The 26733-nt window shown below is 45.3% G+C and overlaps 1 protein-coding gene across 5 annotated transcripts in view; it reads right to left on the bottom strand.

Annotated features, from left to right (window-relative positions):
• The window catches only part of CLCN1 (chloride voltage-gated channel 1), a 1161279-nt gene that overhangs the window by 172871 nt on the left and 961675 nt on the right, over positions 1–26733 (bottom strand). For all 5 annotated transcript variants that reach the window (XM_085620355.1, XM_085620357.1, XM_085620356.1 and 2 more), the window contains exons 12-15: positions 25859–26008; positions 22107–22176; positions 16868–16978; positions 16556–16769 (exon numbers count right to left, since the gene is read on the bottom strand). In XM_085620355.1, coding sequence (XP_085476481.1) covers positions 16556–16769; positions 16868–16978; positions 22107–22176; positions 25859–26008 — 545 coding nt within the window. The remainder of the gene's footprint in view (positions 1–16555; positions 16770–16867; positions 16979–22106; positions 22177–25858; positions 26009–26733) is intronic.

Genomic DNA, 26733 nt, shown 5'->3' with positions numbered 1-26733 from the left:
ACACACAACTATCTTATGCAGACTGCAAGCAGACATGTTACAAAGAAAGTATTTACGGACATGGGACAACCAGACACACCTAGTAATTAGGATTGTTCCTAGCACTTCATGTTACACATATGTAGTTTACAACTCCCATAACATACAGATTACACTTGTATTCCTCTGCTGAGGACATCATTTACTCCTGTTGAGACAATTCTCACTGGAGTACAGACAGTTATGCTGAAGGTTGAAGACGTCCTCTGGCACAGGGAAGGCAAATTAATATAGTTTCTCCCACACCTACAGAGAAAGCAGCATCGGAGGCTAAAATGTTTAATGTACGCTCTACACCTTCCTTGGGTACAGTGGGCAGAGTCTTTAAATACCACGGATGTAAAGGTTGAAAATGATCCAATACTTCTCGCTCAGGAAGTGTTGCAATACAAAAAAAATATTCCACAAACTCCAAATATTTTACCCATCCATGACTAAAAGAGCATTTTCTATATGGATGGCTCTGCACAGCCTCTGGCTGCCACTGAACAGAAATACCCTGCGGATTGCAGTTCAGGGAGGTTTTGAAGATGGTGACTTTGAGGTGCTATATACACAAACTAAAGTTCTGTGTGACTCTACTGCACAACTACGCTGTCACTACCTGTCCATCTGACCGCTGATGAGTAAATTCCTACTCTTATTGTATCCGATTCAGCATTACATGTACAAGGCTATAATGCAGATTTACAGAACTGGGGTTTAAACAGATTCAGAAATTCAAAGGGGAAATGTTTAAAAATATAAATAACTTTGGAGAAAGGTGGCTGTTCTACAGGACAAGCCTCCTCTGGTACATGTACAGCAGACCATGGCCCATAAATTGAAGGGATTCTCACTAAAGGGACTGTGCAGCAGATTTGGCTGAAAAAACGCAGTGCAAACCTTTTATGTAGCCGCTGTAACCCGATCTCAAACAATGATGAATGCAGACATTTTAGTGGCAATACAAGCAATGTTGGAAGGAAAAATGCTTCCTGGTTGGTAGACCTGGCACCTTGGCGTGAGTCTCCCTTCCACTTTTTGCTGATGTGCCTCTTGTGTTTTGTTGGTGTTAGCTACTCAGGGCACTGTGCCACTGCCAATCAGTGCCACAGTGCAAGTGCTCCCAAGGAAAGGTGTACCTGTAATTGATTTTCATGATTGGCTCATTTGGTTTACTGTCAGTCCCTAGTATAGTGCACCAGGAGTGCCAGGGCTTGTAAATACAAATGCTGCTGGTGGGTCTGCAGCACTGGTTGTGCCACCCACAGAAGCAGCCTTTTAAAATATGTCTAAGGTCTGCCATTGCAGAACCTGCGTGCAGTCTGGTACTGACATGCTGGCTGGGCAAGTGCACACACTTGCCAGCCCCTAAAACCTTCCCTTTACTTCATGTGAGTCACCCCTATGGTAGGCCCAAGGGCAGGGTGCATTGTGAGCATAAGGTAGGACAAGCCCTGATGTGTGTGGCATGTCCTAATAGTGAATTACAGCCATTTTCGTTTTTCACTATTGTAAGGCTACCTGCTCTCCATAGGCCAGATTGGGCTGCTGGAAGTATTACACTCTATAATCCCAGCAGGCTCAGAGAACATGGTAGAAAGTCAAGTTTAGTATGCCTGAACTCAGAATAATAAAATACTCCTTTTAGTAAAGTTTATTTTAATATCCTGTGTTCGCAAATGCTACTTTTAGAAAGTCAGCATTTGCTTGCCTGATTGTTCAGCCCGCCTCTGCTAGGATGTGTATCTGCTGTCTGGTTTCTGTGAGTGACAGGGCTGGGGAATTCCAGAGGACAGTCTGGGCTGCCAGGTGGTGAATAGAGGGATTACCCCCAGGATAGGTGGGAGGAGTGCCCCTTGACTCTGAATAGGGCTGTGCTCTGCCACCTCAATGCTGGCTCCACCTCCTGCGGAGCGTGGGGTTTCCCTGCCCTGCACCTTCAAAGAAACCACAAGAGGCTCCACAACAAAGTGCTCCAAAACTGGGTCGAACCAGGCTCTGGCCCCCTGGCCTGCAGAGACAAAAGAAACGGGGTATAAAGGTAGAAGCCCTGCTCCTAAAACACAGATCCTGCTGGTGAAATTACGAAGAAACCGCTGAAGCCGCGAAGACATCGCTGACATCTCCCCCTACTGCTGGAGCCGCCCCAAGTGCCACCCCGTATCACCGGACTGCCGCGAAGCCGACCTGTGCCTGCCCGCCCCGTGTGACCCGCTCTGCCAACGAGCCGTGTCCACACCGTGTCGCTGGGCTGCCCCCACCCGCTTCGCCCTCCTGTTGAAGGGTGCACCGTTTTGGCCGCCGTATCCCCACTGGGGGGAGAAATCTGAAAAGCCGCGCCGTGCGCCTGAAGCGTACCACCTCGCAGCTGATCTGCAAGTCCGCACCGTACGCTGAAGCATACTACTCAGCCCCCCCCTTGACTCCGAGGCCGCGCCGCACGAAGGGAGCCGCACTGTACATTGGGTACAGGCCGCCCCGTGCCGCATTGCCACCTCTTGGAAGACCGGACCTCTGCCTCCTACTCCCCGGACCTGAGAGTCCGTCCGTAGCAGAGCTCCGCCTGGGTGGTTGTTGAAATTGACTCCCGTCACGTCCCGCTCCATCGGGACGATGCGCACGAGCGCCGAAGAACCGCGTTCGCCTTCCCCCCTCCTTAAAGGAGAAAAGACCTACATTCGCGAGCAGGACGAGTTGGGGGGGAATTTTCAAAGCACTGTCCACGAACTAAAGACCCTGCTTAGGGAAGCCACACATCCCCGCATAAAGAAGGTATTGTGTGCACCAAAAGAGAAATTCGTTATTTATGGTCTTGTACCTAAGTCTGCCTAAGAAAGTATATTTTTTATATAAAGATACATATTTTCGATACAAAGCACAGCCTTGTGTCCATTTGTGGTGGGGTCATTTGGGTTACTGTATATATCTTACAAATGCTTAGCCTATGACGCCCAGAGATTAGCCTTGTCTGTTTGCGCCACACTACCTAACGGGTGAGCAGGGGTTATTTGAAAGGGTGATCCCCTTATCCTGACTAGAGGAGAGGGTCCCTGCTTGTCACAAGTGCCCACCTGTGCCAACCAGAGACCCCCAAATCTAACACTGGTGGTTTCCCCTCCAAGTGCTCCTACACTGTCACTAAAGATAGCGTTCCTATGGATTTTATACCTGGAGTAGAGCATAGGCGTATCCTTAATGAGCGAGCTAGATTAGATCTAGTTAGGGCAGTTTATGAGGGGATAGCTTTGTCTCATGCTGGCAGCAGTGTTACCGTATCAATGCTGCAGCAGCAATATTGCTGGCCATACATACCAAAGCTTAAAAACAGTATGTGCAGCAATGTAACTTTTGCCAGTCAATAAAGCATGTAACTTTTGTAAGACCAGCACAGACACTGCTTACTATCTCCAATACACCATTTGGTGTGATTTTCCTCTACCATAAAGGGTCACTCTTGAGTGAAAATAAATATAAATACATATTGGCTGTGGTCGATTCATACTCTAGAATCCTTTGGGTTTGCCCACAAACATCTGACACTGCTTGAGCAGTCATAAACGACTCACAGTGCCTGGTAGCAGTGGGAGCAGTTTATACCTTTCATTCAGGCAATGGCCCTGCATTCGCTGCTAAGGTGTCTAAGGATGCTATGTCTGCTCAGGCATACGACTGCTATATTCACACCTGTTCTGTCTAAAATCGAACAGCATAGTAGAATGAGCGAACAATCAGCTTAAACAAGTCTCGACTACTAGGGTATTGGATACAGCACTGGCCTGAATGCAAAGCCTTTAAGGAGGTCACAGAGCACTCAATAATTTGCTTTGAGGAATATTAGGTCGTCACACCTCATACGAATTACTCTTTGGAGTACCACTATATGTGTCTCATCTTGATCTCCTTGGGAAGGTGTCAGAGTTGAAAACAACTGACCCTGTCTCCTGCTTAAATTTGCTGCAAGCTGTTCATAAAAGTAGAACTAAACTATCCAGCGTGAAGTAGTCTGACTCTGCCACCAATTAGGATAAATTCACCAAAGCTGCTGACATGTGGCTCTATAGGGTACGAGTGTTGGTTCAGTAAAACATTCCTTACAGGCAAGTCTTTAGACCATCAAACAGACCAGCTGTTCAAGTAATTGTGATAGAAGACACATGGAAAGTAATCTTGCTGCTTCTTCTGAGAGCAAAAAAGAACAGAAAGGTGTCTAGTAATCACATTAAAAAGCACTTTATGCACAATTCTGTTCCTGTAGAACCCCATTGACACCAAGGTGCCAGAGTAGATCAAACAATTCACCCCCTAATCTGGGGGAGCGACAATAAGAATAGTCCAGTCATGTTTAAATCTCCAACCCCATTCTGGGAACTGATGAGACGTCTCTGTATCCAGATTTTCACAAAGTACAATTTTTAACAAGTGAACCTCATTCTTCAATATCAACAACTTCAACGTCTGCACCTGTGGCTTATTTTGAACCACAAACAGAACCCCTCCATTGAGGTGATACCACTGCGAGAAAGGATGGTCCATGAGCATCACTTTGATTCAGGTTCTGAAAGTAGAGAAATAATCTTCCCTCCTCCAGTTAGTCTGTTAAAGAGACGACCTTTGCTTGATGTTGGTTCGGCGACAGATGCCTTCTTCCACCATGATCAAGCCTCGGGTGTTCTATCCTTTCTACCATGGATTATAATCTTGATTCAAACTTTATTTTGTTTTAGTTTATTGGAACTTCATTCTTGATCTAACAGTGCCATTTCCTGTGGTTCAGGAATCGCAGCCACATTCGTCTTCTCACAGAGCACATCGTGGTGATCTTGCTGTGAACATCGCTGCATATCTTGTGCTCGATGGTGCTGTTTGGGAAAGAGTTTATCAGGATATGGATCAGGAAGAAATGCTTCAAATTCCCAGTGTTTCAAAAAATCTCCCTTGATGGCATTATAATTCCTGGCCCTTTTGCAAATTCATGAGAAATAAATGCTGGCAAACAGCTAATCAATCAATCAAAGCATTTATAGAGCGCACTATTCACCCGTGAGGGTCTCAAGGCGCCCAAAAAAGGGGGGGGGGAGTGCTGCTTCTGAACAGCCAGGTCTTGAGAAGTCTCCTGAAGGTCAGCAGGTCCTGGGTCTGTCGCAGGTGGATGGGGAGGGTGTTCCATGTCTTGGCGGCGAGGGAGGAGAATGATCTGCCACCGGTGGTCGTCCGGTGGATGCGTGGACCGGTGGCGAGGGCGAGGTCAGTGGAGCGAAGCTGGCGATTCAGGGTGTGGAAGGTGAGTCGTTTGTTGAGGTATGCTGGCCCGGCATTATGGAGTGCTTTGTGAGCATGGGTGAGGAGCTTGAAGGTAATCCTCTTGTTGACAGGGAGCCAGTGCAGGTCTCTCAGGTGGGCGGTGATGTGGCTGTGGCGTGGGATGTCGAGGATGAGGCGTGCGGAGGTGTTCTGTATGCGTTGAAGTCTTTTCTGGAGTTTGGACGTGGTACCCGCGTAGAGGGCGTTGCCGTAGTCCAGCCTGCTGCTGACGAGGGCTGGGGTGACCGTCCTTCTGTTTCCGGTGGGGATCCATCTGTAGATCTTGCGGAGCATGCAGAGGATGTTGAAACAGGAGAAGGAGACAGTGTTGACTTACTGGGTCATAGATAGTGTTGAGTTGAGGATGAACCCCAGGTTGCGTGTGTGGTTGGTGGCTGTCGGTGCATCTCCCAGCTAGGCCGGCCACCAGGAGTCGTCCCAGGCAGAGTGGGTGGAGCCGAGTATGAGGACCTCCGTCTTGTCAGAGTTCAGCTTCAGGAGACTGCTGTTCATCCATTCTGCGATGGCCTTCATTCCTTCATGGAGGTTAGTTTGGGGGATGGCCAGGTCTTTGGTGAGGGAGAGGATCAGCTGGGTGTCGTTGGTGTATGAGAGGATGTTGAGGTCGTGCAATCGGACGATGTTGGCGAGCGGTGCCATGTAGATGTTAAAAAGGGTCGGGCTGAGGGATGATCCCTGGGGTACGCCGCAGGTGATCTTGGTGACTTCAGATCGGAATGGGGGGAGGCGGACTCTCTGGGTTCTCGGGCTAATGAATGATTTGAGTTCTTATGCCTCATTGGGCAGTGAAGATCCCAATTTAAATGCAGAAAACTATAAGGAGGTGTTTTGTTTTCATCATTATAGACATCACTATATTCAACACTCCAACATCTCTAGAAAAATTGAGAATTATACACAGTGGGGGCACTGTCATGCCCTGCACATAAATAGTCCTAGACGTTTTCAGAAATGATTTTCCCATTTTAACAATGATGATAGGTCTGACCCATCTGCCTTTTATTACTCCCAAGAGCCAGAACAATTGAAAAAGATCCTGATCACTAATCAAAGATGTATTTATTGTACACAGTTTATTGATTCAATTACAGAACCAGGTGATGCATAATGGAAAGATAATACAAATTTAAAAAGTGGGCGGGGAACCAAACTTTGTCAAGTCAAGATTACTGATACCCTGTTCAGGGCATGCACGAATCACAGAGAAGTGATATTGCTAAAGGATCGGACAGTAGACAGCGTGAATGAGCTCTCCGACTGATAGATATTTTAAAACACCATCAAACGCAAATATTCACTTGACGCACTTTTCAGACTGGGAACGGAAGGGAAAGAAAACTTCACTGGAAGTGCATGTTTGTGATTAGTGTAATGAAACATATAATTTAGCTATGTTCAGTTCAGATGGAACAGCACAGGGGCCAATAGATACTGACGTGGGTAGGAAGAGATTTGTATCTAACACTGCTGGCTCATTGGCAGACAGACCAGACCCACAATATAACATATACTCCCCTAGGACTGCAACTAAGGGCAGTATCCGCAAGTTCTTTAAAAGATGCTTGTCTCATTCCAGTTCAAATGCTGAGTAGGAACACCTGTCAGAGCTTTGCAGAGACATGGGGTCATATTAACAAGAGACATAACGCCGCTTTTCCGGCACATATGGCCGGAAAAGCGGCGATTATTTTAACTCATGATTAACAATGCACCAATAACATGCATTAGCGCATGTTAGCAGCCGTTTCATTAACGCCTCGCCTGGCATCTCTAATGAGATGCAAAGTAGGCGTTGCTTCCCAGAAACAACAGGGAAAAACTCGCTAACCAGAGATCGCGGTATTTACAAGCCAGCCCCGGACACGCGAAGTGATAATAAAAGCCACACTAACCGCGGTTATCGCTGGTATCTAACGTCTGTTTTATTTCCGACTTAGCTATCTGTATTATGGGAGGTGGATTGCAAGGTTCAGTCCACCTCTCCCTATTATCAACATTTTCATTAGCGCAGTTCTCTCATCGCAGGATTTTGCACGCTAATGATCATTATCACCGTATATCACCGGATTTCACATTGCCTGTTAGCAAGGCATTGCAAATATGCCGCTAACACGGCGATGTAATCCGGCGATAGATGCGATAATGATAAACACGCTAAATGCGTTTAGTGATAATTATTGCGTGTTGTTGTTGATATGCCCCATGGATATAAGTGATTTCCTCCTGAGGTCACATCCCGTAAAAAATAAATGATATACATTCACTCTATATGTGCCGCTGTACAGGTGGAGCAAGCACTTTCTAAAAGAAAAGCTATAGAAAGAATTGGAAACAGAAACATAGAAATAATGCAAAACACATTTAAAATGATTGACAGTGACTTAGGAACACTCTCAAAACATATACACACAATTTCAACCGTTATGTCTTCAGCTCTAAATCTTTTGAAAGAAGATGTGAGTCGTTCACAGCAGGGTGCAGCCTCGGATGTGAGTAAGAACACAACTGATGTGTGCATTACCAGCTTTGAAAATGAATAAAGTGCCACGGCCGCTCCGCGATGAGTCCACCTTGGGCCATATGTATCAACACATTTCCCCATAGACACAGAATGGGCAAAACCCTTTGATACATCTGGCCCCTTGTGCGGTCCTAGAGTTCGAGCTTGAAGCGGATGATGATGGTTAAAACAGGAGGCCTGATGCCAGTTCTTGTCATTGGACCAGATAAAGTGCGCCCCACTTTCTGCAGCAGAAGATCGACATCGTATGTGGCTCTTGCGCGGAGTATCTTGCGCCAATCACTGCCTTTCATTCCTACGATTATCCAAAACACAGTCCTTCTGCTGATATGAACAAATACACTATTCTTTCCTTCAGCATGAGCACAGATATCCTTTTGAATCTGATTGGACACAAGAGAATCCTGCATTCAATGCACCATCTCTGGGGTCAAGAGCTGTGCTCAATGCTCGCCAGGACGGCACTTTTCTGTTGGAACCTGATTTATAAACTTTTACCACTGTCACTGATTTTATTGTTTTTAGGTCATTGTATTTTTGGGAGCCATTCGCACGGGGAGCTTCATCAGCTGTTTGCTGTTGTACGGGGACTGCACTCTCAGGGAATCGGGGGCAGGAAACGGGCAGCCATTTTGGAGGCTAGCGGAATAGGCTTTCTCAGCTGCTACCTATTAATTGACACGCTGACGCGAGCGTGCAGCAGACGCGTCGCTGGATCGCCTAAGGCGTGCCTAAGGCAAGCCCGTCTGCTCCTGTCCGTGCTTGGACCGGGCTCAGGGCCTGTCCCCCTGGTACTTTGAGGTAAGATTTTCTGACTTATTCCAGAGAGTACCTTATGGGGCTGAATCCTGAGGGTGGCAACGCAAGCTGCCCAAGGTTTGCACCCAATGCTTTTCCGGAAGCGCTGGCAGATTCGTGTCCTAAGTGTCCTTTGGACCTCCCTTGCATTATGAGGCATTTCACCAGGTCTCGGGCTTGTACAAAAGAAGAGACGATAAGGAAAGGGGACTTGTCCCCGGAAATGCCTTCTTCTGAATGCCAGGTCACTGATTAAGCACAGTGTGGAATGCGCTTTGTTCATTGAGGAGCATAATATTAAGCTGGCTTTTATAACTGAGTCCAGGTCCGATGAAACGTCAGGACCAGACCTCGTCAAAGCCGGACCACCAGGTTACCTTTGCTACACACTTGACGGACCAATTAAGAGGGGTGGAGGGCTTACGGTTATCTATCACAACACCTTAGAGCCCTCCTTCCTCACAGCCTCTAACCAGGCCTGTGAAGCTCTGTCATTAAGTGTACGCACCTCCTATCATGACACACTCAAAGCCATCCTCCCCTGCCGCCCTCCAGGTCCTAGAGGCGCTGTTTTAGAGTCTATTGGAATGCTCCTAGAGGAGTGGATGTGCGCCAAGTCCTTTACGGTAATGGGGGATTTTAATTATTTTCATCTTGAGGACCTCACTGACAGCATAAGGCTGCAGCAAGTTTTAAGTGGGGGGGACCTCAAGCAGCTTGTAGAAGACCCCACCCACGTGGCAAGACACACATTAGACGGAATTTTCTGAAATAACCCCACCTCTCCTGCCAGGGGGCATTGCCACTTCCATGGACCGATGATGCTGCGCTTTTATTTGAATGAACACAAGCAAAGCATCATCAACACAAACCAACGCCCAAGGCTATGATCGCAACAAGGACCTGGAAAAATATCAGCCCACACCCTGCCATCCAGTGTAGATGAAGCTACGGCCGCCCACACGGAATGAGTAGATTCCACTTGCAAGAAGTTAGCCCCGTCTAAACTGTGTACTCCCAAGCGGGCCCTTCCATCAGCCCCTTGGTACTCAGAAAATCTAAAGTCGAGCCTGGAGGAGAGGGTATAATAATACCGATAAAAAGGCTTACAAAGCAAGTCTTATACTTTATAAAAAATTACTTCTTGACACCAAAAAGACATATTTTGGGGAACAGATCAGCAAGGCCAAATCCTCCTCCAAAGAACTCTTTAAAACTATAACGAAACATACGACCCCTACTAACCCCACATAGCGGCCCCGAATTTTGTGAAACACTTGCCTCCTTCTTTCTGCAAAAGGTGGAAACCATCTTCTCCTCCTTCACTCATCAGTCAATAGAGGTTAACAAGGTCTCAGCTATGGGGTTACTTAAGTACACCATACCTACTCCCATACTAGACAGCTTTCTGACACTGGATTCACAAGGTACCTTTAAACATTTTGTCGGGGATTCGATCCGGATCCCCTTTGGACCGTGTCCATGACATGCAAATTGTACTGTCACATAAAGAAGCTGAGACTGGTTTAAGATGTCATGATTGCATGCAAGCCATTGCGGGCTGGATGTCATCAAATTGCCTGAAACCTAATGCAGGAAAAACGGAGGTTATCATATTTGGTAATAACACAAATCTTTGGACGCCTGATTGGTGGCCAAATGTAATGGACACGCCTCTGTTCCCCACTGAGAAGGTGAAGAATCCGGGGGTGATTGTGGATTCTAGACTCTCTTTTGGGGACCAGATAAGCAGGGTTGTCTCAACTAGCTTCTACCTCCTCAGAATCTTGAGGAAAGTAAAATTCCTCCTTCCTGAAGACAGCCTGGGGACAGCAGTCACAGCGCTCATTTTGTCACGACTGGACTACTGCAATAGTCTCTATCTGAGCATCCAAAAGAGACACTTGAACATACTCCAGATCGTACAAAATGCGGCAGCCAGGCTGCTAACGGGTGCACCCAGGTTTGTCTCTGTGAGGAAGGGACTTTGAGATCTTCATTGGCTCCCTGTGAAACAACGTGCAGAATTCAAGGCCCTTTGCACCGTCTTTAAGGCCCTTAAGGGCATCGGTCCTGTTTATCTGAGACAACGGTACAATGGTACATTCTCGGAAGAGCATTGCGCTCCTCGGAGGCAAAACAGGTCATTATTCCCTGTGATAAAAAGGCCAGTTGGGGTGGCGTCAGTTTTTTCAATTGTGCCGCAAAGGCCTGGAACAGTTTACCCTTGTACCTCAGAAACTCTACGGAGCTCCTTTCCTTCAGGAAGAGGCTGAAAACCTGGTTCTTTTCCTGAACCGTCTTGTCATTTCTTGTAACCATGTAGGCAGTGCTCAGCACCAGGACACCCTAGGGTAACAGTGCACTATAAAAGCTTTACTAACATAACATAACTTAACACCTCACTCTCCTTTCTGATTCTATCATTCTGCACGGAGCTTCTAACATTTTGAATCTCAGCCTTGCTTTTAAATTACGTGCAGCACCTGTTTTATTCATTCTTTCTTATCATACACTCACAAGAAATAGTTTGTATGTAAATAACAAATTAAAGTTGCTGTGGGTTGACCCTGGGTTTAGTTTATGCCTCAACTGTTAAAAAAACAGTGAAATGCTGTGGTATTACATTGTATACTCCTTTAAAGCATCATTTTGAAAGTGTTCCCTAGATAAAAGTTGATATGATAAATATACACTTTGATAAATTAAAGAAGCTTGTTGCAATCCTGACACAGAAAGAGGTGCATTTAACCACTGTGGCAAAACATTTGCCTTGCAATGTTTGCACCCGGAATTCAACAACTTCTGCAGATTTAATTCTGCCACAACAGACATAGTCCACATTTTTAAAACCATCAGATCTGACCTATTAATTGGCTTTAGGATTATTTTTGGAATCATTACTTCCTTCTTCAGTTTATTATTTTCCAATCTGCTTGTTGGAATTTCAACTGTTATACTGATAGCTGGTGGTGTAATTCTTATTTTTTCCTAGTAACAAAAAAAAAGTCGGCGTGGATGGCAACATAAATGGAAGTGACAGATACCAGACTCAACAACAACGTTGTGAAACAATTGCAGTTTTCTTTGTAGGAGACTTATTGACGAGGATAAGTGAAAACTGGACTTTGTCATTGCACAAATTTCAAGCTCCTCAATTTATCTTTCTGGGCGTTGATCTCCTTCTGAACAGTTTACCTGGACATCCACTGGAACAACGGCCACTAACGGCACTTGATACTGGTGAAATAATTAGCTTAATAATTAGACCAATGAGGATACATCAACAATAGAGTACTGCAATGTTGTTAGAAAAGTTGAATATAACGATCTACCACTGGAATCCCCAGTGTCATCACCACCCATGCCAACCCTGGTAGGATGTCCTTAGTGCCAAAGGGCCTAGAAAACACCATACTGGACCTTTTTTGTAAAGAACTCCCAAAAAATGTATTAATCTGGCTACCACCCTGGGACTGAATAGACCAGAGCACCATATATTTCGATATTTGTACATCAGCCCTGCATACAAGGGCCAAGCAAAGCCAAATAAAAGTGCAGATCATTAAAAACAATTTCTGAATTATCAAATAACGGAGGTATTCCTCATTCATGTAGACTCACACCGGGCACCGACACCTTAATTAAGCAATCTCTAATGAACTTTGGAACTTCGTAGGTATACACACTCTAGTACGCTGAAGATTTCAAACCCAACACAGGGCATGTTTACAGATTTTAAAAAATATTAGAAGAGAAGCCAATGTCACAAAGACCTCAATGCTCTCTAATTCATACGCTCACACGCAAACACAACATCCCCAACGGCAAATACGATTTCCTTCTAAACAGGATGAAACCGATCAACAATGAGATCTATCCAAAGTGGTAGAGTGAGGTGATGGGTATTGACCACATCATTTTAAATAGATATCCTTGTTTCTCCTTCGAGTCGATCATTTACGCAGCTGGAGACCTCTAGGTCCAACCCAGACCAATTCTGATGATCTTCACCTCCCCAGGGATCCATTCACTGATCATCTTTAAGTTAGAATTGGAGGTAGATCCTTTAGACAAAAATCCTTGGAAATCTACGCCTCTCCTGAAATTAGTTGAGAAATATCTTGGGTTCCGGTATGAAGATCTAATCCTGGTTTATGACTACATCTGATAGACAAAGCCAATTGATTTCAGTTCCTCTGTAGCAGAATCTCCTGTTCAGTACCAAGAGGCACGTAGATAGATAGATAGATAGATAGAGAGATAGATAGATAGATAGATAGATAGATAGATAGATAGATAGATAGATAGATAGATAGATAGATAGATAGATAGATAGATAGATAGATAGATAGATAGATAGATAGATAGATAGATAGATAGATAGATAGATAGATAGATAGATAGATAGATAGATAGATAGATAGATAGATAGATAGATAGATAGATAGATAGATAGATAGATAGATAGATAGAGACGCAGTATTCTTGGGGTTGTGCTGGCCTACATGCAGATCACCTTATCTTTACATTAACAACAACCATCTTTATCTCAGAGTATGATCAATCAATAACCATGATCAGAAACAAACATGAATATGAGTCTTCTGTACATCAAACCCACTGGAGCGGAGCATGTACTTCTTTATAAAGCTGCAGCAGAATTCAAGACCCACCCTGACAACATACCACAGTGTCGTATAGATTCATCCCATCACTTACCTTATGCACTCACTCACTATACTTCAACATTGAGTCCTGGTTCTTTGTAAAAGGCAATATAGGAAACAAGTCAGTCACAAACAGCATGCCACACACTGGACCTCTCTGAAAGACAGAACAATCTTTTTGCTCTGGATCTTAACGTCTCATATCCGGGCCCCAGTTCATCAAACACTAGCCTGACAACACTGACTAAGATGCTGCATGCAGCCACTCGCAGGATAAGCAGCAAAAACATTTGACTTTGTCAGTGATCATGTCTCTCCACAGTGAGGATCTACACTGGCTGCCAACCCCAGCATGTGTCGGATTTAAACTACCTGTAAGGTGCTGCACCCATGAAACAGAAACATATAACTAATCAAAAGGACTATCACCGTCATCCAGCACTTCACTCAAGGTCAGCCACTAATGAGACCAGAATTCAATGCATCTCCAAATGGACAAACCAGTAAGTAAGATGCTGGAGAGTGCTACCTACATCCGTGGTAGTCTCTTCCGTGCTTCAACGGTTCAGGAAGGAACCTCAGACTTTCCTCTTCTTGTAACCCTTGGCCCAACAAGTTAAACATCCCGTGTGACTCAAAAGCACCCTGTAAGACATGATGACAGGGTCAGTGTGATCTGGAATTGCACCCGGTGTGACACAGTGCCGTGATGTTGAGGTACAGCCTTGTCTTTTCGATGTACGCTGTGGTATTCTTAGTGTTAGTGTGTTCTTAGTAAGCCTAGAATATAGAACTTAGAATATGGTAAGGTTGCCTAGAGATGTTTAGAGCACTGAATGATGAGCAGAGGATATTCAAATAGGAGAGAAGCTGTTACTCTTGATGCTGTTGGATGAGGTTTCTTCATTTGCTTGTACCTAATAAAACCTCAATGAACTACTTCTGATCTTCGTGTACTTGATGAAGAGGCTACACCTCCACATTTTGGCGACGAGGATGGGATCCGAACCCACGCGTGCAAAGCACAATGGATTAGCAATCCATTGCCTTAACCACTCGGCTGGATAACTTTCTCTTACGTGGCAGTAAACTAGTACCTCCTAACCCTTTAAGAGATAAACTGGTGAGTAATGCACACTCTTCACACATGGGAATTGCAAAAACAAAGGAAAGGCTAAGAGAAGCATACTGGTGGCCTGCTATGGACACGCATGGAGAGAGGGCAGTACGTGATTGTGTTGATTGTTGCAACTCTGACAAATCATTAAAATGCAGGCCTCAACCTATGGTTATTAGGCAGCAGGCTGCTGGACCTTGGTCTGACATCTCCATTGATATCTTAGGACCAATAAAATTAAAATCACAAGATCAATACATTATAGTATGCATTGACTTGTATTCTAGATGGCCAGAATTTAAAATTGTTAATTCTATTGAACCTGGTATTGTAATTACATTTTTAAGTGAACTATTTGAACATGAAGGGTATCCAAAGACAATCCTGTCAGATAATGGAGTACAATTCATATCTAATAGCATGCAATCTTTCCTAAAAGAGAGGGGAATTACACACAAGAGAGCTGCGCTCTATCATCCGCAATGTAATGGTGTTGTGGAGAGGTTCATAAAAGTAATTAAAGAAACAATTCAGCAAGCTCGGTCTTGTGGTGACTCTTGGGAACTTGCAATAAAAAAAAAAGTAAGGGAAGATAGGTTTTCACCTCACTCTTCCACAAGTGTCAGCCCTTTCGTTTGTTTAAAGGGACAATAGAAAATGTTTCTTTGCTTCCGTGTTGGGTTAGTGACAAAAGATTTTTGGCAGGTAACAACACTGATCCCATACCTGACTGGAAAGAAAAGGAAAAGAAGAAAATGCCTGAACGTAAATCTCACTATGATGTGAGAAAAGCTGTTAAGAAGACGATTGTACATGTAGGTGATTGGGTAAAGATAAAATCTCCAAGGAAATCTAGTTGTAATTCTAAATTTAGTAAACCTTTTCAAATTAATAAATTATTTAATAACGCCGTTAAAACCAGTGATCACAAAATCTGGAATCTTAGTAGGATTGCTGTTTTGCCTTCCAACATCTCTAAAGAAGGACATATCACAAGTAAATTTGATGAAGAAATTGTGTCTAACTCTGTTGTACCGAAAGATGTTGTTTGTGATAGACCAAAACGTGTAAAAAAGATTCCTCTTTCTCTACATGATTGTGTACCTTAGTTTTTCTGTATCTTTTATTACTTTGTATTCTTTAATGTGTTTATTCGGGGGGAGATGATGTGGTATTCTTAGTGTTAGTGTGTTCTTAGTAAGCCTGGAATATAGAACTTAGAATATGGTAAGGTTGCCTAGAGATGTTTAGAACACTGAATGATGAGCAGAGGATATTCAAATAGGAGAGAAGCTGTTACTCTTGATGCTGTTAAATGAGGTTTCTTCATTTGCTTGTACCTAATAAAACCTCAATGAACTACTTCTGATCTTCGTGTACTTGATGAAGAGGCTACACCTCCACATACGCCATCTCACGTGAGACATTCCTTAGAATCCTGCCTCAATGGAACTATGACTCAATGGAACCCTGCCTCAATGGAACCCTGCCTCAATGGAACTATGACTCAATGGAACCCTGCCTCAATGGAGCCCTGCCTCAATGGAACTATGACTCAATGGAACCCTGCCTCAATGGAACTATGACTCAATGGACTGAGCATGTTACCCTCTTAAGCAGTGCTATGTAACCTTGCCTCAAGTGGGCCCTCACACCCTGCGTTCGTACATACCCTGTGCCCACCCTAGCTCAGTCCATGCTGGGAAAACGCTGGAAAATAAAATAAATGAGACAACTACTGTACTCGTTTTGATGTGAACATACCCGTTCTCATGCCACTCATTCAAAGGGACTTGCTTACCCAGCCCTGTTTAATAGGGGGAGAGCAGAAGTAAAAATTAGAAAAAAAGAAATCAGAGAATTCCACATTTCCGAGGGGCCACTTCAGAGGTTTGTCACAAGGTCCATGCACAATCGCAGACCTGATATCAGGCTCCGTGTGTGCCTGTGGATGTTGATGATTGACAGACGATTGGAACAAACCATGATTTATCTAGCCCTCGCGCTGTCTATTAAATGCTAAATGGGGGTCCTGATCATCTTCTGCTGCATGAATCAATGCATGCTTGGAACAGACGGTGAGCACGTGCTGCAGATCAGTACCTCATGTGGCTCCAGCCGAGGTCAGGCAAGTAGGGCAACTTCTTCACCTGAATGATGCTGTCATACAGGCTGGGCTGCAGGCTCTGGGCCACCATGTTGGCCAGGATCACGGCCACCATCATTGGAAGGATGTGGGAGATCTGGCCAGTCAGCTCAAAACAGATGACTGCTGTGGAGACCGTGTGGGTCACTGCCCCAGTCATGGCTGCTGCACCTATGGGGTGGGAGATGAAGCATGGGTGGAGGGTAAGACACGGATTAGGAGAGGGAAGAAGGAAGGAAACAAAGAAAGCTGGAAAGTAGAGAACTCACCAATGACAGCATAACCCCCGGGGAGGATTTTGTAAACAATTCCATCAAAAAGAATCCCATTAGGAAAGAGGGTTGCCATAATCTCTCCGATGGTACGTCCGAAGGCAGCGCCTGTAACCAATCACACCGGGCTTTGGTCAGAGCAGGACCTGCCGGGAACATCCAACCACACGTAGACAATTGATTTCACTGCATGCGCTATGGAAACATACCTGTCGCTCGTTTGCTCACTTGCATGCTCAATAACATCAGGGCCTTAGAGCACAGAAGCTGAGACACATCTGTGTGAATAGACACTTGTACATGTTTCATTTCTTGTGCCCATTTCTTCTGCTCTACTTTCACAAGTTTGGGGGAGGGACCCTTCCCTGATGAGTGACTCAAGAATACTTCAGCATTGATCACTTGTAATTAATGTTTTCTAGCGCTGTGTATGTGTATTAAATAAAGGGATTCTGAGGAATGTGGGGGCTTCATGACATCAGAGCCATTGCATTACACACCTGCACCGCAGAAACCGGTGGTACCCTTATTAAAGCCGAACATCCAGCACTCCACAGCCTGACAAGATCAATCTCACAGAAGAACATTCAACCAGCCTAGGGCCTGATAAAACCAATGTCACTGGAGCACATCCAACCAACATAGGGCCTGATAAAATCAACCTCGCAGAAGAACATTCAACCAGACTAGGGCCTGATAAAACCAATGTCACTGGAGCACATCCAACCAACATAGGGCCTGATAAAATCAACCTCGCAGAAGAACATTCAACCAGACTAGGGCCTGATAAAACCAATGTCACTGGAGCACATCCAACCAACATAGGGCCTGATAAAATCAACCTCGCAGAAGAACATTCAACCAGACTAGGGCCTGATAAAACCAATGTCACAAGAGAACAACCAACCAGCCAAGCGCCTGACAAAACCAATAACAAAGGAGTATATACAGCCAGCGTAAGGCCTAGTGAAAGCAATTCCACAAGAGAACAATCAACCAGCCTAGGGCCCGATAAAATCAATCTCACAGGAGAACATCCAACCAGAGTAGGGCTGTCACAAGAGAACAATCAATCATCTTAAGGCCTTGTGAATACTATATCACAGGAGAACATTCAACCAGACTGGGGCCTGGAATAACCAATAACTCAGGAGTATGTTCAACCAGTATAGGGTCTGATAAAACCAGTGTCACAGAGAACATTCAATCAGCACAGGGCCCAGTGAAATAGATATCACTGGAGAATGTCCAACCAGCACGTGGCCCGGTGAAACCAATATCAAAGGGGAACATCCAATCAAACTGGAGTTTGGTGCGAACAGTTTCTCAGAAGAACATTCAACCAACCTAGGTACCAGTAAAACCAATCTCACAGGAGAAGATTCAACCAGCGTAGGTCCTGAAGACACCGGCCACATCAGACAACACATTAGCACCCCAGGGTGTATTGAAACCAATATCACAAGAAATGTTCAATTCACCCTAAGGCCTGCGAGACCAGTGCTCTTTGAGAACTACTAAGCAACCCTTCGCCCAATCAAACCAGTACCACTAGATAACAAGCAAGTACCCTAGGGTGTGATGAAACCAGAGCCTCATAGATTCCTCATGGACAGTTGGGACCTACTGAAGAATGTATAACCCAGCATCAAACTAAAACCTTCTGCTTGTTCCATTCTTTCAGCATGCACTCAGCCATTTGTCCAACCGTGGCCCGGCCAAGGAATGCCCCGGCAATGCTAAGTAGTAATAAGGTAGGAGTTACCCGAGTGACCTCAGTAGAGGTCCTCACCTCCCCCCCTGCCCAAAATGGAGGTGAAAGGAAACTACAGAACCAGAAAAGCAACAAAAGGTGGTACAAAAAACACACAAGAGGTGATGGGAGGACTCATTGAAAAAAGTCTAACCACTGGCAATCGCTTGAGGAAGAAATCCAACCCATTATTCTTTTGCCCACCATGCCACCTCAGTTTGGACCCAACCATACGAAAATCAGTCTAGGCCCTGCACCAACGAGAACAGTCCAGCCCGAACTGCCAGGCTAGGTCCTCTGCGAACTAAAACAGAAGCTACCCAAGACCAGTTTCACCCTAACTGGAGCTCTTCAGACAGGTAAAGCTAGGTTCCAGTGGGCAGTGAGCACAGAACCCACATCTGGGCACACCCTTGCTACTTAGGGTGGAACAAAAAACACACAAATTGTCATGGAAGAAATGTTACAAAAAGCCTATCCACTGACAATCGCTTGGGGTAGCATTCCAACCCATCGTTCTTTAGCCCACCAAGTCACCTCAGTTTGGCAGTTCAATATGGGCTGTTCCAATTGGAGCAGGATCAAGACTGATTTGCATATGGCTGGGTCCAAACGGAGGGTGACATGTTGTGCAAAATAACAGTGGCTGAGACTGATTAAATTATTCATTCACCATTTTTCTGTATACTTCAGTGTGCTTCCCTAAGTGGGATGGGTGAGCCCACATGTGGGTTCCTCACACACTGTGCCTCTAGAGCCTAGCTATACCCAGCTAATGAGCCCTTAAAGGGGCAAAACCAGTCCTGTGTTCCGGTTCAGGAGGGCTTGATCTGGAAGTTCGGGCTGGACTGTTCCCATTAGAGCAGGGTCCAGACTGATTTGCATATGGCTGGGTCCAAACTGAGGTGGCATGGTGAGCAAAATAATGATGGACTGAAGCGCAGCCCGAGTAATCACCAGTGGCCAAGATTAATACAAGGATTTCTATCAGCACAGACAAGACGAAGTAGTGAGCATTGCCAAGAACCCCTCACCATGGGACTCCAACTGGTGGTCGACCGAACTTGAACCAATACCCAGCACTCACACCAGGAACCTTGAAACAATCATCGATAGAAAACTGGACCTGACCGTATAAGTCAGCGCTGTCACTGCGTCCTGCTTTCATATCCTGAAGATGCAGAGGAAGGTATTCAAACAGCTCCCAAGCAACACTAGAAAAACTGTCCCTCGCTCTAGTTACCAGCCAAGTGGGCTACGGGAACAACCTCTAAATCGGGATCACAAAGCAACTCTCTAGAAAACTACAAGCCAACCACAAGTCAGCAGCCAGACTCGTCCTCAACCTCCCGTACAGAACTCACATCACACTGCACCTGAGGGAGCGCCACTGGCTCCTTATACACAAACACGCTCATTTCTAACTCGTCACACACACACACACACACACATACAAGGCAAAACTCAACTTCAGCCCCACCTGACTGAGCAGTCGAGTCTCCTTCCACCAACCACTCAGACACCTCCACTCCACAGGACTCCTACTCACACACATTCCATGCATACACGGAACCAGATCGGGATGACAGGCTTTCTCTTAGATCGGCCTGGAAGCGTAGAACAGCCTCCCACTCCACATCTGAGCCTCCTCCTCTGTTCTTGAATCCCACAAGAAGCTGAAGACCCGGCTTTTCCATTAACTAAGCTACCATAGGACGTGCTAGGCACATACACCTGCTCAGCACCACGATAGGCACACACACCTGCTCAGCAACAAGATAGGCACACACACCTGCTCAGCACCAGGATAGGCACGCACACCTGCTCAGCAACAAGATAGGCACACACACCTGCTCAGCACACCGATAGGCAAACACACCTGATCAGCACCAGGATAGGCACACACACCTGCTCAGCACCAGGATAGGCACGCACACCTGCTCACCACCATGATAGGCACACACACCTGCTCAGCACACCGATAGGCAAACACACCTGATCAGCACCAGGATAGGCACACACACCTGCTCAGCACACCGATAGGCAAACACCCCTGCTCAGCACCAAGATAGGCGCACACACCTGCTCAGCACCAAAATAGGCACGCACACCTTCTCAGCACCAAGATAGGCACACACACCTGCTCAGCACCAAGGTAGGCACACACACCTGCTCAGCACCAGGATAGGCACACACACCTGCTCAGCACACCGATAGGCAAACACACCTGCTCAGCACCAAGATAGGCGCACACACCTGCTCAGCACCAAGATAGGCGCACCCACCTGCTCAGCACCAAAATAGGCACGCACACCTTCTCAGCACCAAGATAGGCACACACACCTGCTCAGCACCAAGATAGGCACACACACTTGCTCAGCACCAGGATAGGCACACACACCTGCTCAGCACCAAGATAGGCACACACACCTGCTCAGCACCAAGATAGGCACACACACCTGCTCAGCACCAGGATAGGCACACACACCTGCTCAGCACCAAGATAGGTGCACACACCTGCTCAGCACCAAGATCGGCGCACACACCTGCTCAGCACCAAGAGAGGCACAAAACACCTGCTCAGCACCAACATAGGCACACATACCTGCTCAGCACCAAGATAGGCACACACACCTGCTCAGCACCAAGATAGGCACACACACCTGCTCAGCACCAGGATAGGCACACACACCTGCTCAGCACCAAGATAGGTGCACACACCTGCTCAGCACCACGATAGGTACGCACACCTGCTTAGCACCAAGATAGGCGTGCACACCTGCTCAGCACCAAGATAGGCACACACAACTGCTCAGCACCAAGATAGGCACACACACTTGCTCAGCACCAGGATAGGCACACACACCTGCTCAGCACCAAGATAGGTGCACACACCTGCTCAGCACCAAGGCCCGGCGCACACACCTGTTCAGCACCAAGAGAGGCACAAAACACCTGCTCAGCACCAACATAGGCACACATACCTGCTCAGCACCAAGGGAGGCACACACACCTGCTCAGCACCAACATAGGCACACACACCTGCTCAGCACCAAGATACCCTTGCTTGAGATAATGCTCCTCACAAATACACATAACATAAAATTCCATCCATCACTTTTTTGATACTTCAGAATGGGCCCAGACTGCCTGCCAGACTGCTGATTACTTATACATTGACTAGTACTTACAACTAGGTCTAGACAATTTCTTGCCACTAATATTCTTGCGTAATTCCTAATTAATTGGTTACGCTAACTCTCTTTTCACTCACTAACATCATGCTGGACTTTGATAATGCATACACACTATTTAAATACCACATACATATATTTGGCTTCATTTTTGTTTTGCTCCTGCGACTAGAGGGAGCACGTGGAACTGAATGTGCGCCACGGTCACCATGGAACCCTGGGAAGACGCAAGGAAGAGGCTGTGCTAAGATGACTTTTCACAATCAGGGATAATGGAAGTGAAACTCACCGAGTATAAAGACTGGCATGAAGGCTCCGCAGGGGATCGGCATCGTGGTAGCAATGACGGACATCCAGAACTACAAGAGAAGCCCAAACATAGAACTTAACTTCCATCCGTGCCGCCTTCCTGAGCTATGGTCCCTACATCTTTAGCAGGAAATCCTGACTTAACAGCATGGAGAACCACTGGGTGTTGACTATTCTGGCACATAAGATGAGCAAGAATGGCGATGGCTTGAGATTGTAGGTTACACCAAGATGGCACTGAATGGAGCACTGTCACCCTGTCTTGATTGCCAAGAAGGAGCTAGCCAGTCAGAAGTACCCTCTACCCTAATGTGCTGTTCATCATCCACAGAGTAGACCCTTCACAACGTGCCTTCCATGCCAGATCTGGGAGGGTCACGAAGAGAGAAGCTGCAGAATCCTGCGTCTTATGACGTTCTTGGACATTAAGTGGCGAGTGCCAAGAACGTGGCAATCACCTCAAAAGTATAATTAGGATTTTGTCAGGAATTAGGCAGTTGTCATAAATCCTACTGAGTAGTGAATTCATAGCTAACCTGGCGAGGGAGATGACAATGCATTTTAGTTAGAACAGATATCAGAGTCTCCTAGACTAGTGATCTGGATGGAAAATTGTTCCATCACCCGGTCCAACAAGCTGAGCTTTCCACTCATAAGAGCCTGCAGGCTCTCTCAGTAGAGAGAACAATCACACAAAGGTGGAGAGTTGATAATACTGATATATGGGCAGTGCTTGTTGTGATGGTGATGGTGGTGTTCTTGACATGCAACAGTGTTTGCTGGGTTGCTTGCTAGGTTGAGTTTGTTGGTGTTCCTTACATATGGGCAGTGCTTGTTGGGATGGTGATGGTGGTGTTCTTGACATGCAACAGTGTTTGTTGGGTTGCTTGCTAGGTTGAGTTTGTTGGTGTTCCTTACATATGGGCAGTGCTTGTTGTGACGGTGATGGTGATGTTCTTGACATGCAACAGAGTTTGCTGGGTTGCTTGCTAGGTTGATTTTGTTGGTTTTCCTTACATATGGGCAGTACTTGTTGTGACGGGGATGGTGATGTTTTGACATGCAACAGTGTTTGCTGGGTTGCTTGCTATGTTGAGTTTGTTGGTGTTCCTTACATATGGGCAGTGCTTGTTGGGATGGTGATGGTGGTGTTCTTAACATGCAACAGTGTTTGCTGGGTTGCTTGCTACGTTGAGTTTGTTGGTGTTCCTTACATATGGGCAGTGCTTGTTGTGATGGTGGTGTTCTTGACATGAACAGTGTTTGGTGGGTTGCATGCTAAGTTGAGTTTGTTGGTGTTCCTTACATATGGGCAGTGCTTGTTGTGATGGTGATGGTGGTGTTCTTGACATGCAACAGTGTTTGCTGGGTTGCTTGCTAGGTTGAGTTTGTTGGTGTTCTTTACATATGGGCAGTGCTTGTTGGGACGGTGATGGTGGTGTTCTTGACATGCAACAGTGTTTGCTGGGTTGCTTGCTAGGTTGAGTTTGTTGGTGTTCCTTACATATGGGCAGTGCTTGTTGTGATGGTGATGGTGATGGTGGTGTTCTTGACATGCAAAATGTGTTTTTTGAGTTACTTGTTAAGTTGAGTCTGTTGGTGTTTCTTGCATAAAGGTGGGGCTTGTTGAGTTGGGTGCGATGTTGCCCAGTGAATTAGATATCTTAGTTTTCCTGATATATACACAGTGCTTGGTGGGGTTGGTGTCCCCGCTGGTGTGTTATGGTTGTGATATTTGTGGTATACCAGTTCTGTTTGATGGAATGATTGTGTTGCATGTCAGGAGAGTTTTTTATGGTCTTGATATACAGACTCTTCTTGTTCTGGTGAATGGGCTGCTGTACTTGGTATGTAACTGTGCTTATTAAGTTGGTTTTGCAGTCTTCCTGAAATACAGTTACAGTAAAACTGGCTGTTCTTGATTTGAAAACTGTGCTCAGTGAGATGAGTGCATGTCTATTCATGAACCACAAACTGCATCTTGACTCTAGTATACTGGAGTGCTTCATATATTGACAGTTTTTGTTGTGTTGTGTGTTTAGATAATCTGTAAAAGTGGGCAGTGTTTCTTAAGAAGCCATCTTATTCCAGAGGTGCAGATGGTGCTTATTGCGATGGGTGTTATTTTGGTCTTCTTAAGCTAACAGTGTCGACTGAGTTGTTCACACTGGTGGCCTTCAGATGCTCAGTAGATGGTGAGTTGTATGTTTTACTTGTTAAGACAGATTTCTTGATGTTCTCTATACAGAAAAGGCGTTAATGAAAGGAGACTTGTGTTCTTAATATGCAGACAGGCTTCTTGAGCTGCGTTAGCTGCTGTTCTTCATATAGAGACCAGCCTGTAGAAGTGGGTGCAGGGTTGTTACTAAGCAAGGAAACGTTTTTGAGCTGGGGGCATCAATAGTGTTTGCTCACTTCCTGCTGTTTGTGTTCTTGTTGTGCAGTGTTTGATTTGGTTTATGCTATCGATATGCACACTTTGTTGGTTGAGATGGTAATGATGTTTATTTTTCAAATGTAGAGTGCTGGTTGAGCTGGGTTTGTGGTTTTGATTTGCCTACATTGCTTTTCCAATGTTCTTGTTGTGCAGACACCGTTTTTCCAGTTGGCGTTGTTGGTTTTTATATATAGATAGTGTTTGTTCATATCTTTGTGATTTCCGTAAGCTGGATTTACTGTCTTTTAGATTATGTGATCTGGTATTGTTGATATATGTTAGATGTGCTGGAGTTCTTGGCGTACAATGCTTGTTAATTTTGGTGTGGAGTCTGTTGAGGTGGATTTGTTTATATTATTAATGAACAAACAGTGGTTTTTGAGGGGCACCAGAATATTGTAGTCAGAATTCCTTTTGACATAAATACTTGTTCCTAAAATTTGCTAATAAAAATATTGCCATTTTGGAGTTAATAATTTAATCCTACACCAAGTGGGTCAATATTTTAGTAAATTATATTTAGTCAGGAATATGTATCTCAGACGATACATACTTGTCCACAGTGTTCTAACATGCAAACATTTTGAGCATGGTTGGGATGAGTAAATTGCTTGCTTGATATATATATGTGGTTGTGTTGCCCTCATATATTACTGGTCTTGCTAAGAAGACAGTGTTTGTTGTGCTTACTCTGTTGCTAGTGCCTGGTGTATATGACAACTCTTTGCCTGCAGATAGTGCTTGCTGGCTGGGTTTGCTAGTTGTCTAGACATGTTGCCGAATTAGATGTCCTACAGCTCAAGTATACAAAGTATTTGTTGAAATGGGTTCTTTATATGCTGACTGGTTTGGTCAATTGTCTTGGTGTTTTTGATGCACAGTCATTACCTGTTAACTTGGAAGTGGTGTATGTACATGCAGGTCATGCTTCTTAAGTGAACAGAGTTCTGTTCTTGCTACATAGAGACTGTTTTGTTGATGTTCTTGTTTTTCAGACAGGGTTTGGAGAGGGTTGAGCTGGCGTTCTTGACACATACACACGGCTTGTTGGCTTGGGGTTATTGGTGCTCTTAATGACTAGATTGCCGTTGAGTTGTTTTTAATACTGCTCTCGATATGTTGAGTTGTGCCTGCCAGTGTTATTGATATTTTGTGTTGGATATGTTTGTTTTCTAGAAATACAGCTAAATGTTGCAAATGTTTCTATAATAGGGGAACATCATGCCAATTTTGATGGACGTATGAATGTTTGAATGACATTGCTAGTCTGAATCTGTTGCAAACAGAATACCCACCTTCATGATGATGAAAAGGCTCAGGATGACGAAGACGCTGACTTTGGGGTGGATCCACACGGCTGATTTGCCCAGCCCTTGCGTGTTGTCCATGTGCTTTGTCCATGTGTGGTTGTCAAATAGGGAAGATATGCTGTCTCGCGGCATCAGCTGGGAAGAAAAACCATTGCAAGAGACCGGTCAGTTGAATCAGCTATAGAGACCTTCACATGAAGGGTTATTCCTAGAGTGGGAACAAAAACCTCCTATGTTGTCATTCAGACAGAAGGGATAGCCCCACTTTCACTTGTAGATTTATTCCTGCAGTGGACACAGAACTCCCCTTGTGTGTCAACAGCTTGGCCTTGCCTTTGGGTAGGGGAGGGAGGAAGGGGAAGCAGGGGCATGTGGGAGGGATTGCTTCTCACATTACTTTTCCCATCTGTGCCTGAAGAGAAGAAATCCAGGCCCAGACTTCATTTTGTGTCAGGGTTGCATCACCAGTGCAAAGTCCAATGCAAAATCCATTTTTGTATTTACTAAACCACACAAACACGATTCGTGTGGTTTAGTAAATCCAAAATAACACAACCCTTCCCATAGCGCTGCCTTGCGTTACTTTACTTGAGTTTTCATACATGGGTACAGCATGGGTGTTACTGTGCATGCGCCCATGTACGTTGACGCTAACCCCGATTTACAAAGATTTGTAAAGCAGTGTGTTAGACCTTGCACCTTGGCGTGGGTCTCCCTTCCATTTTTTGCGGTTGCCTCATGTGTTTTGCTGGCGTTAGATGCTTTGGGCACTGTGCCACTGCTGTCCTGTGCCACAGTGCAAGTGCTCCCTATTGTAAATTGATTTATGGATTAGTGATTCCATGATTGGATGGTTTGGT

Source organism: Triturus cristatus, chromosome 7 (genome assembly GCF_964204655.1).
Source record: "Triturus cristatus chromosome 7, aTriCri1.1, whole genome shotgun sequence".
NCBI lineage: Eukaryota > Metazoa > Chordata > Amphibia > Caudata > Salamandridae > Triturus > Triturus cristatus.
The sequence above is the reverse complement of the archived record's forward strand: the minus strand, read 5'-3'. Positions and strand labels throughout refer to the sequence as shown.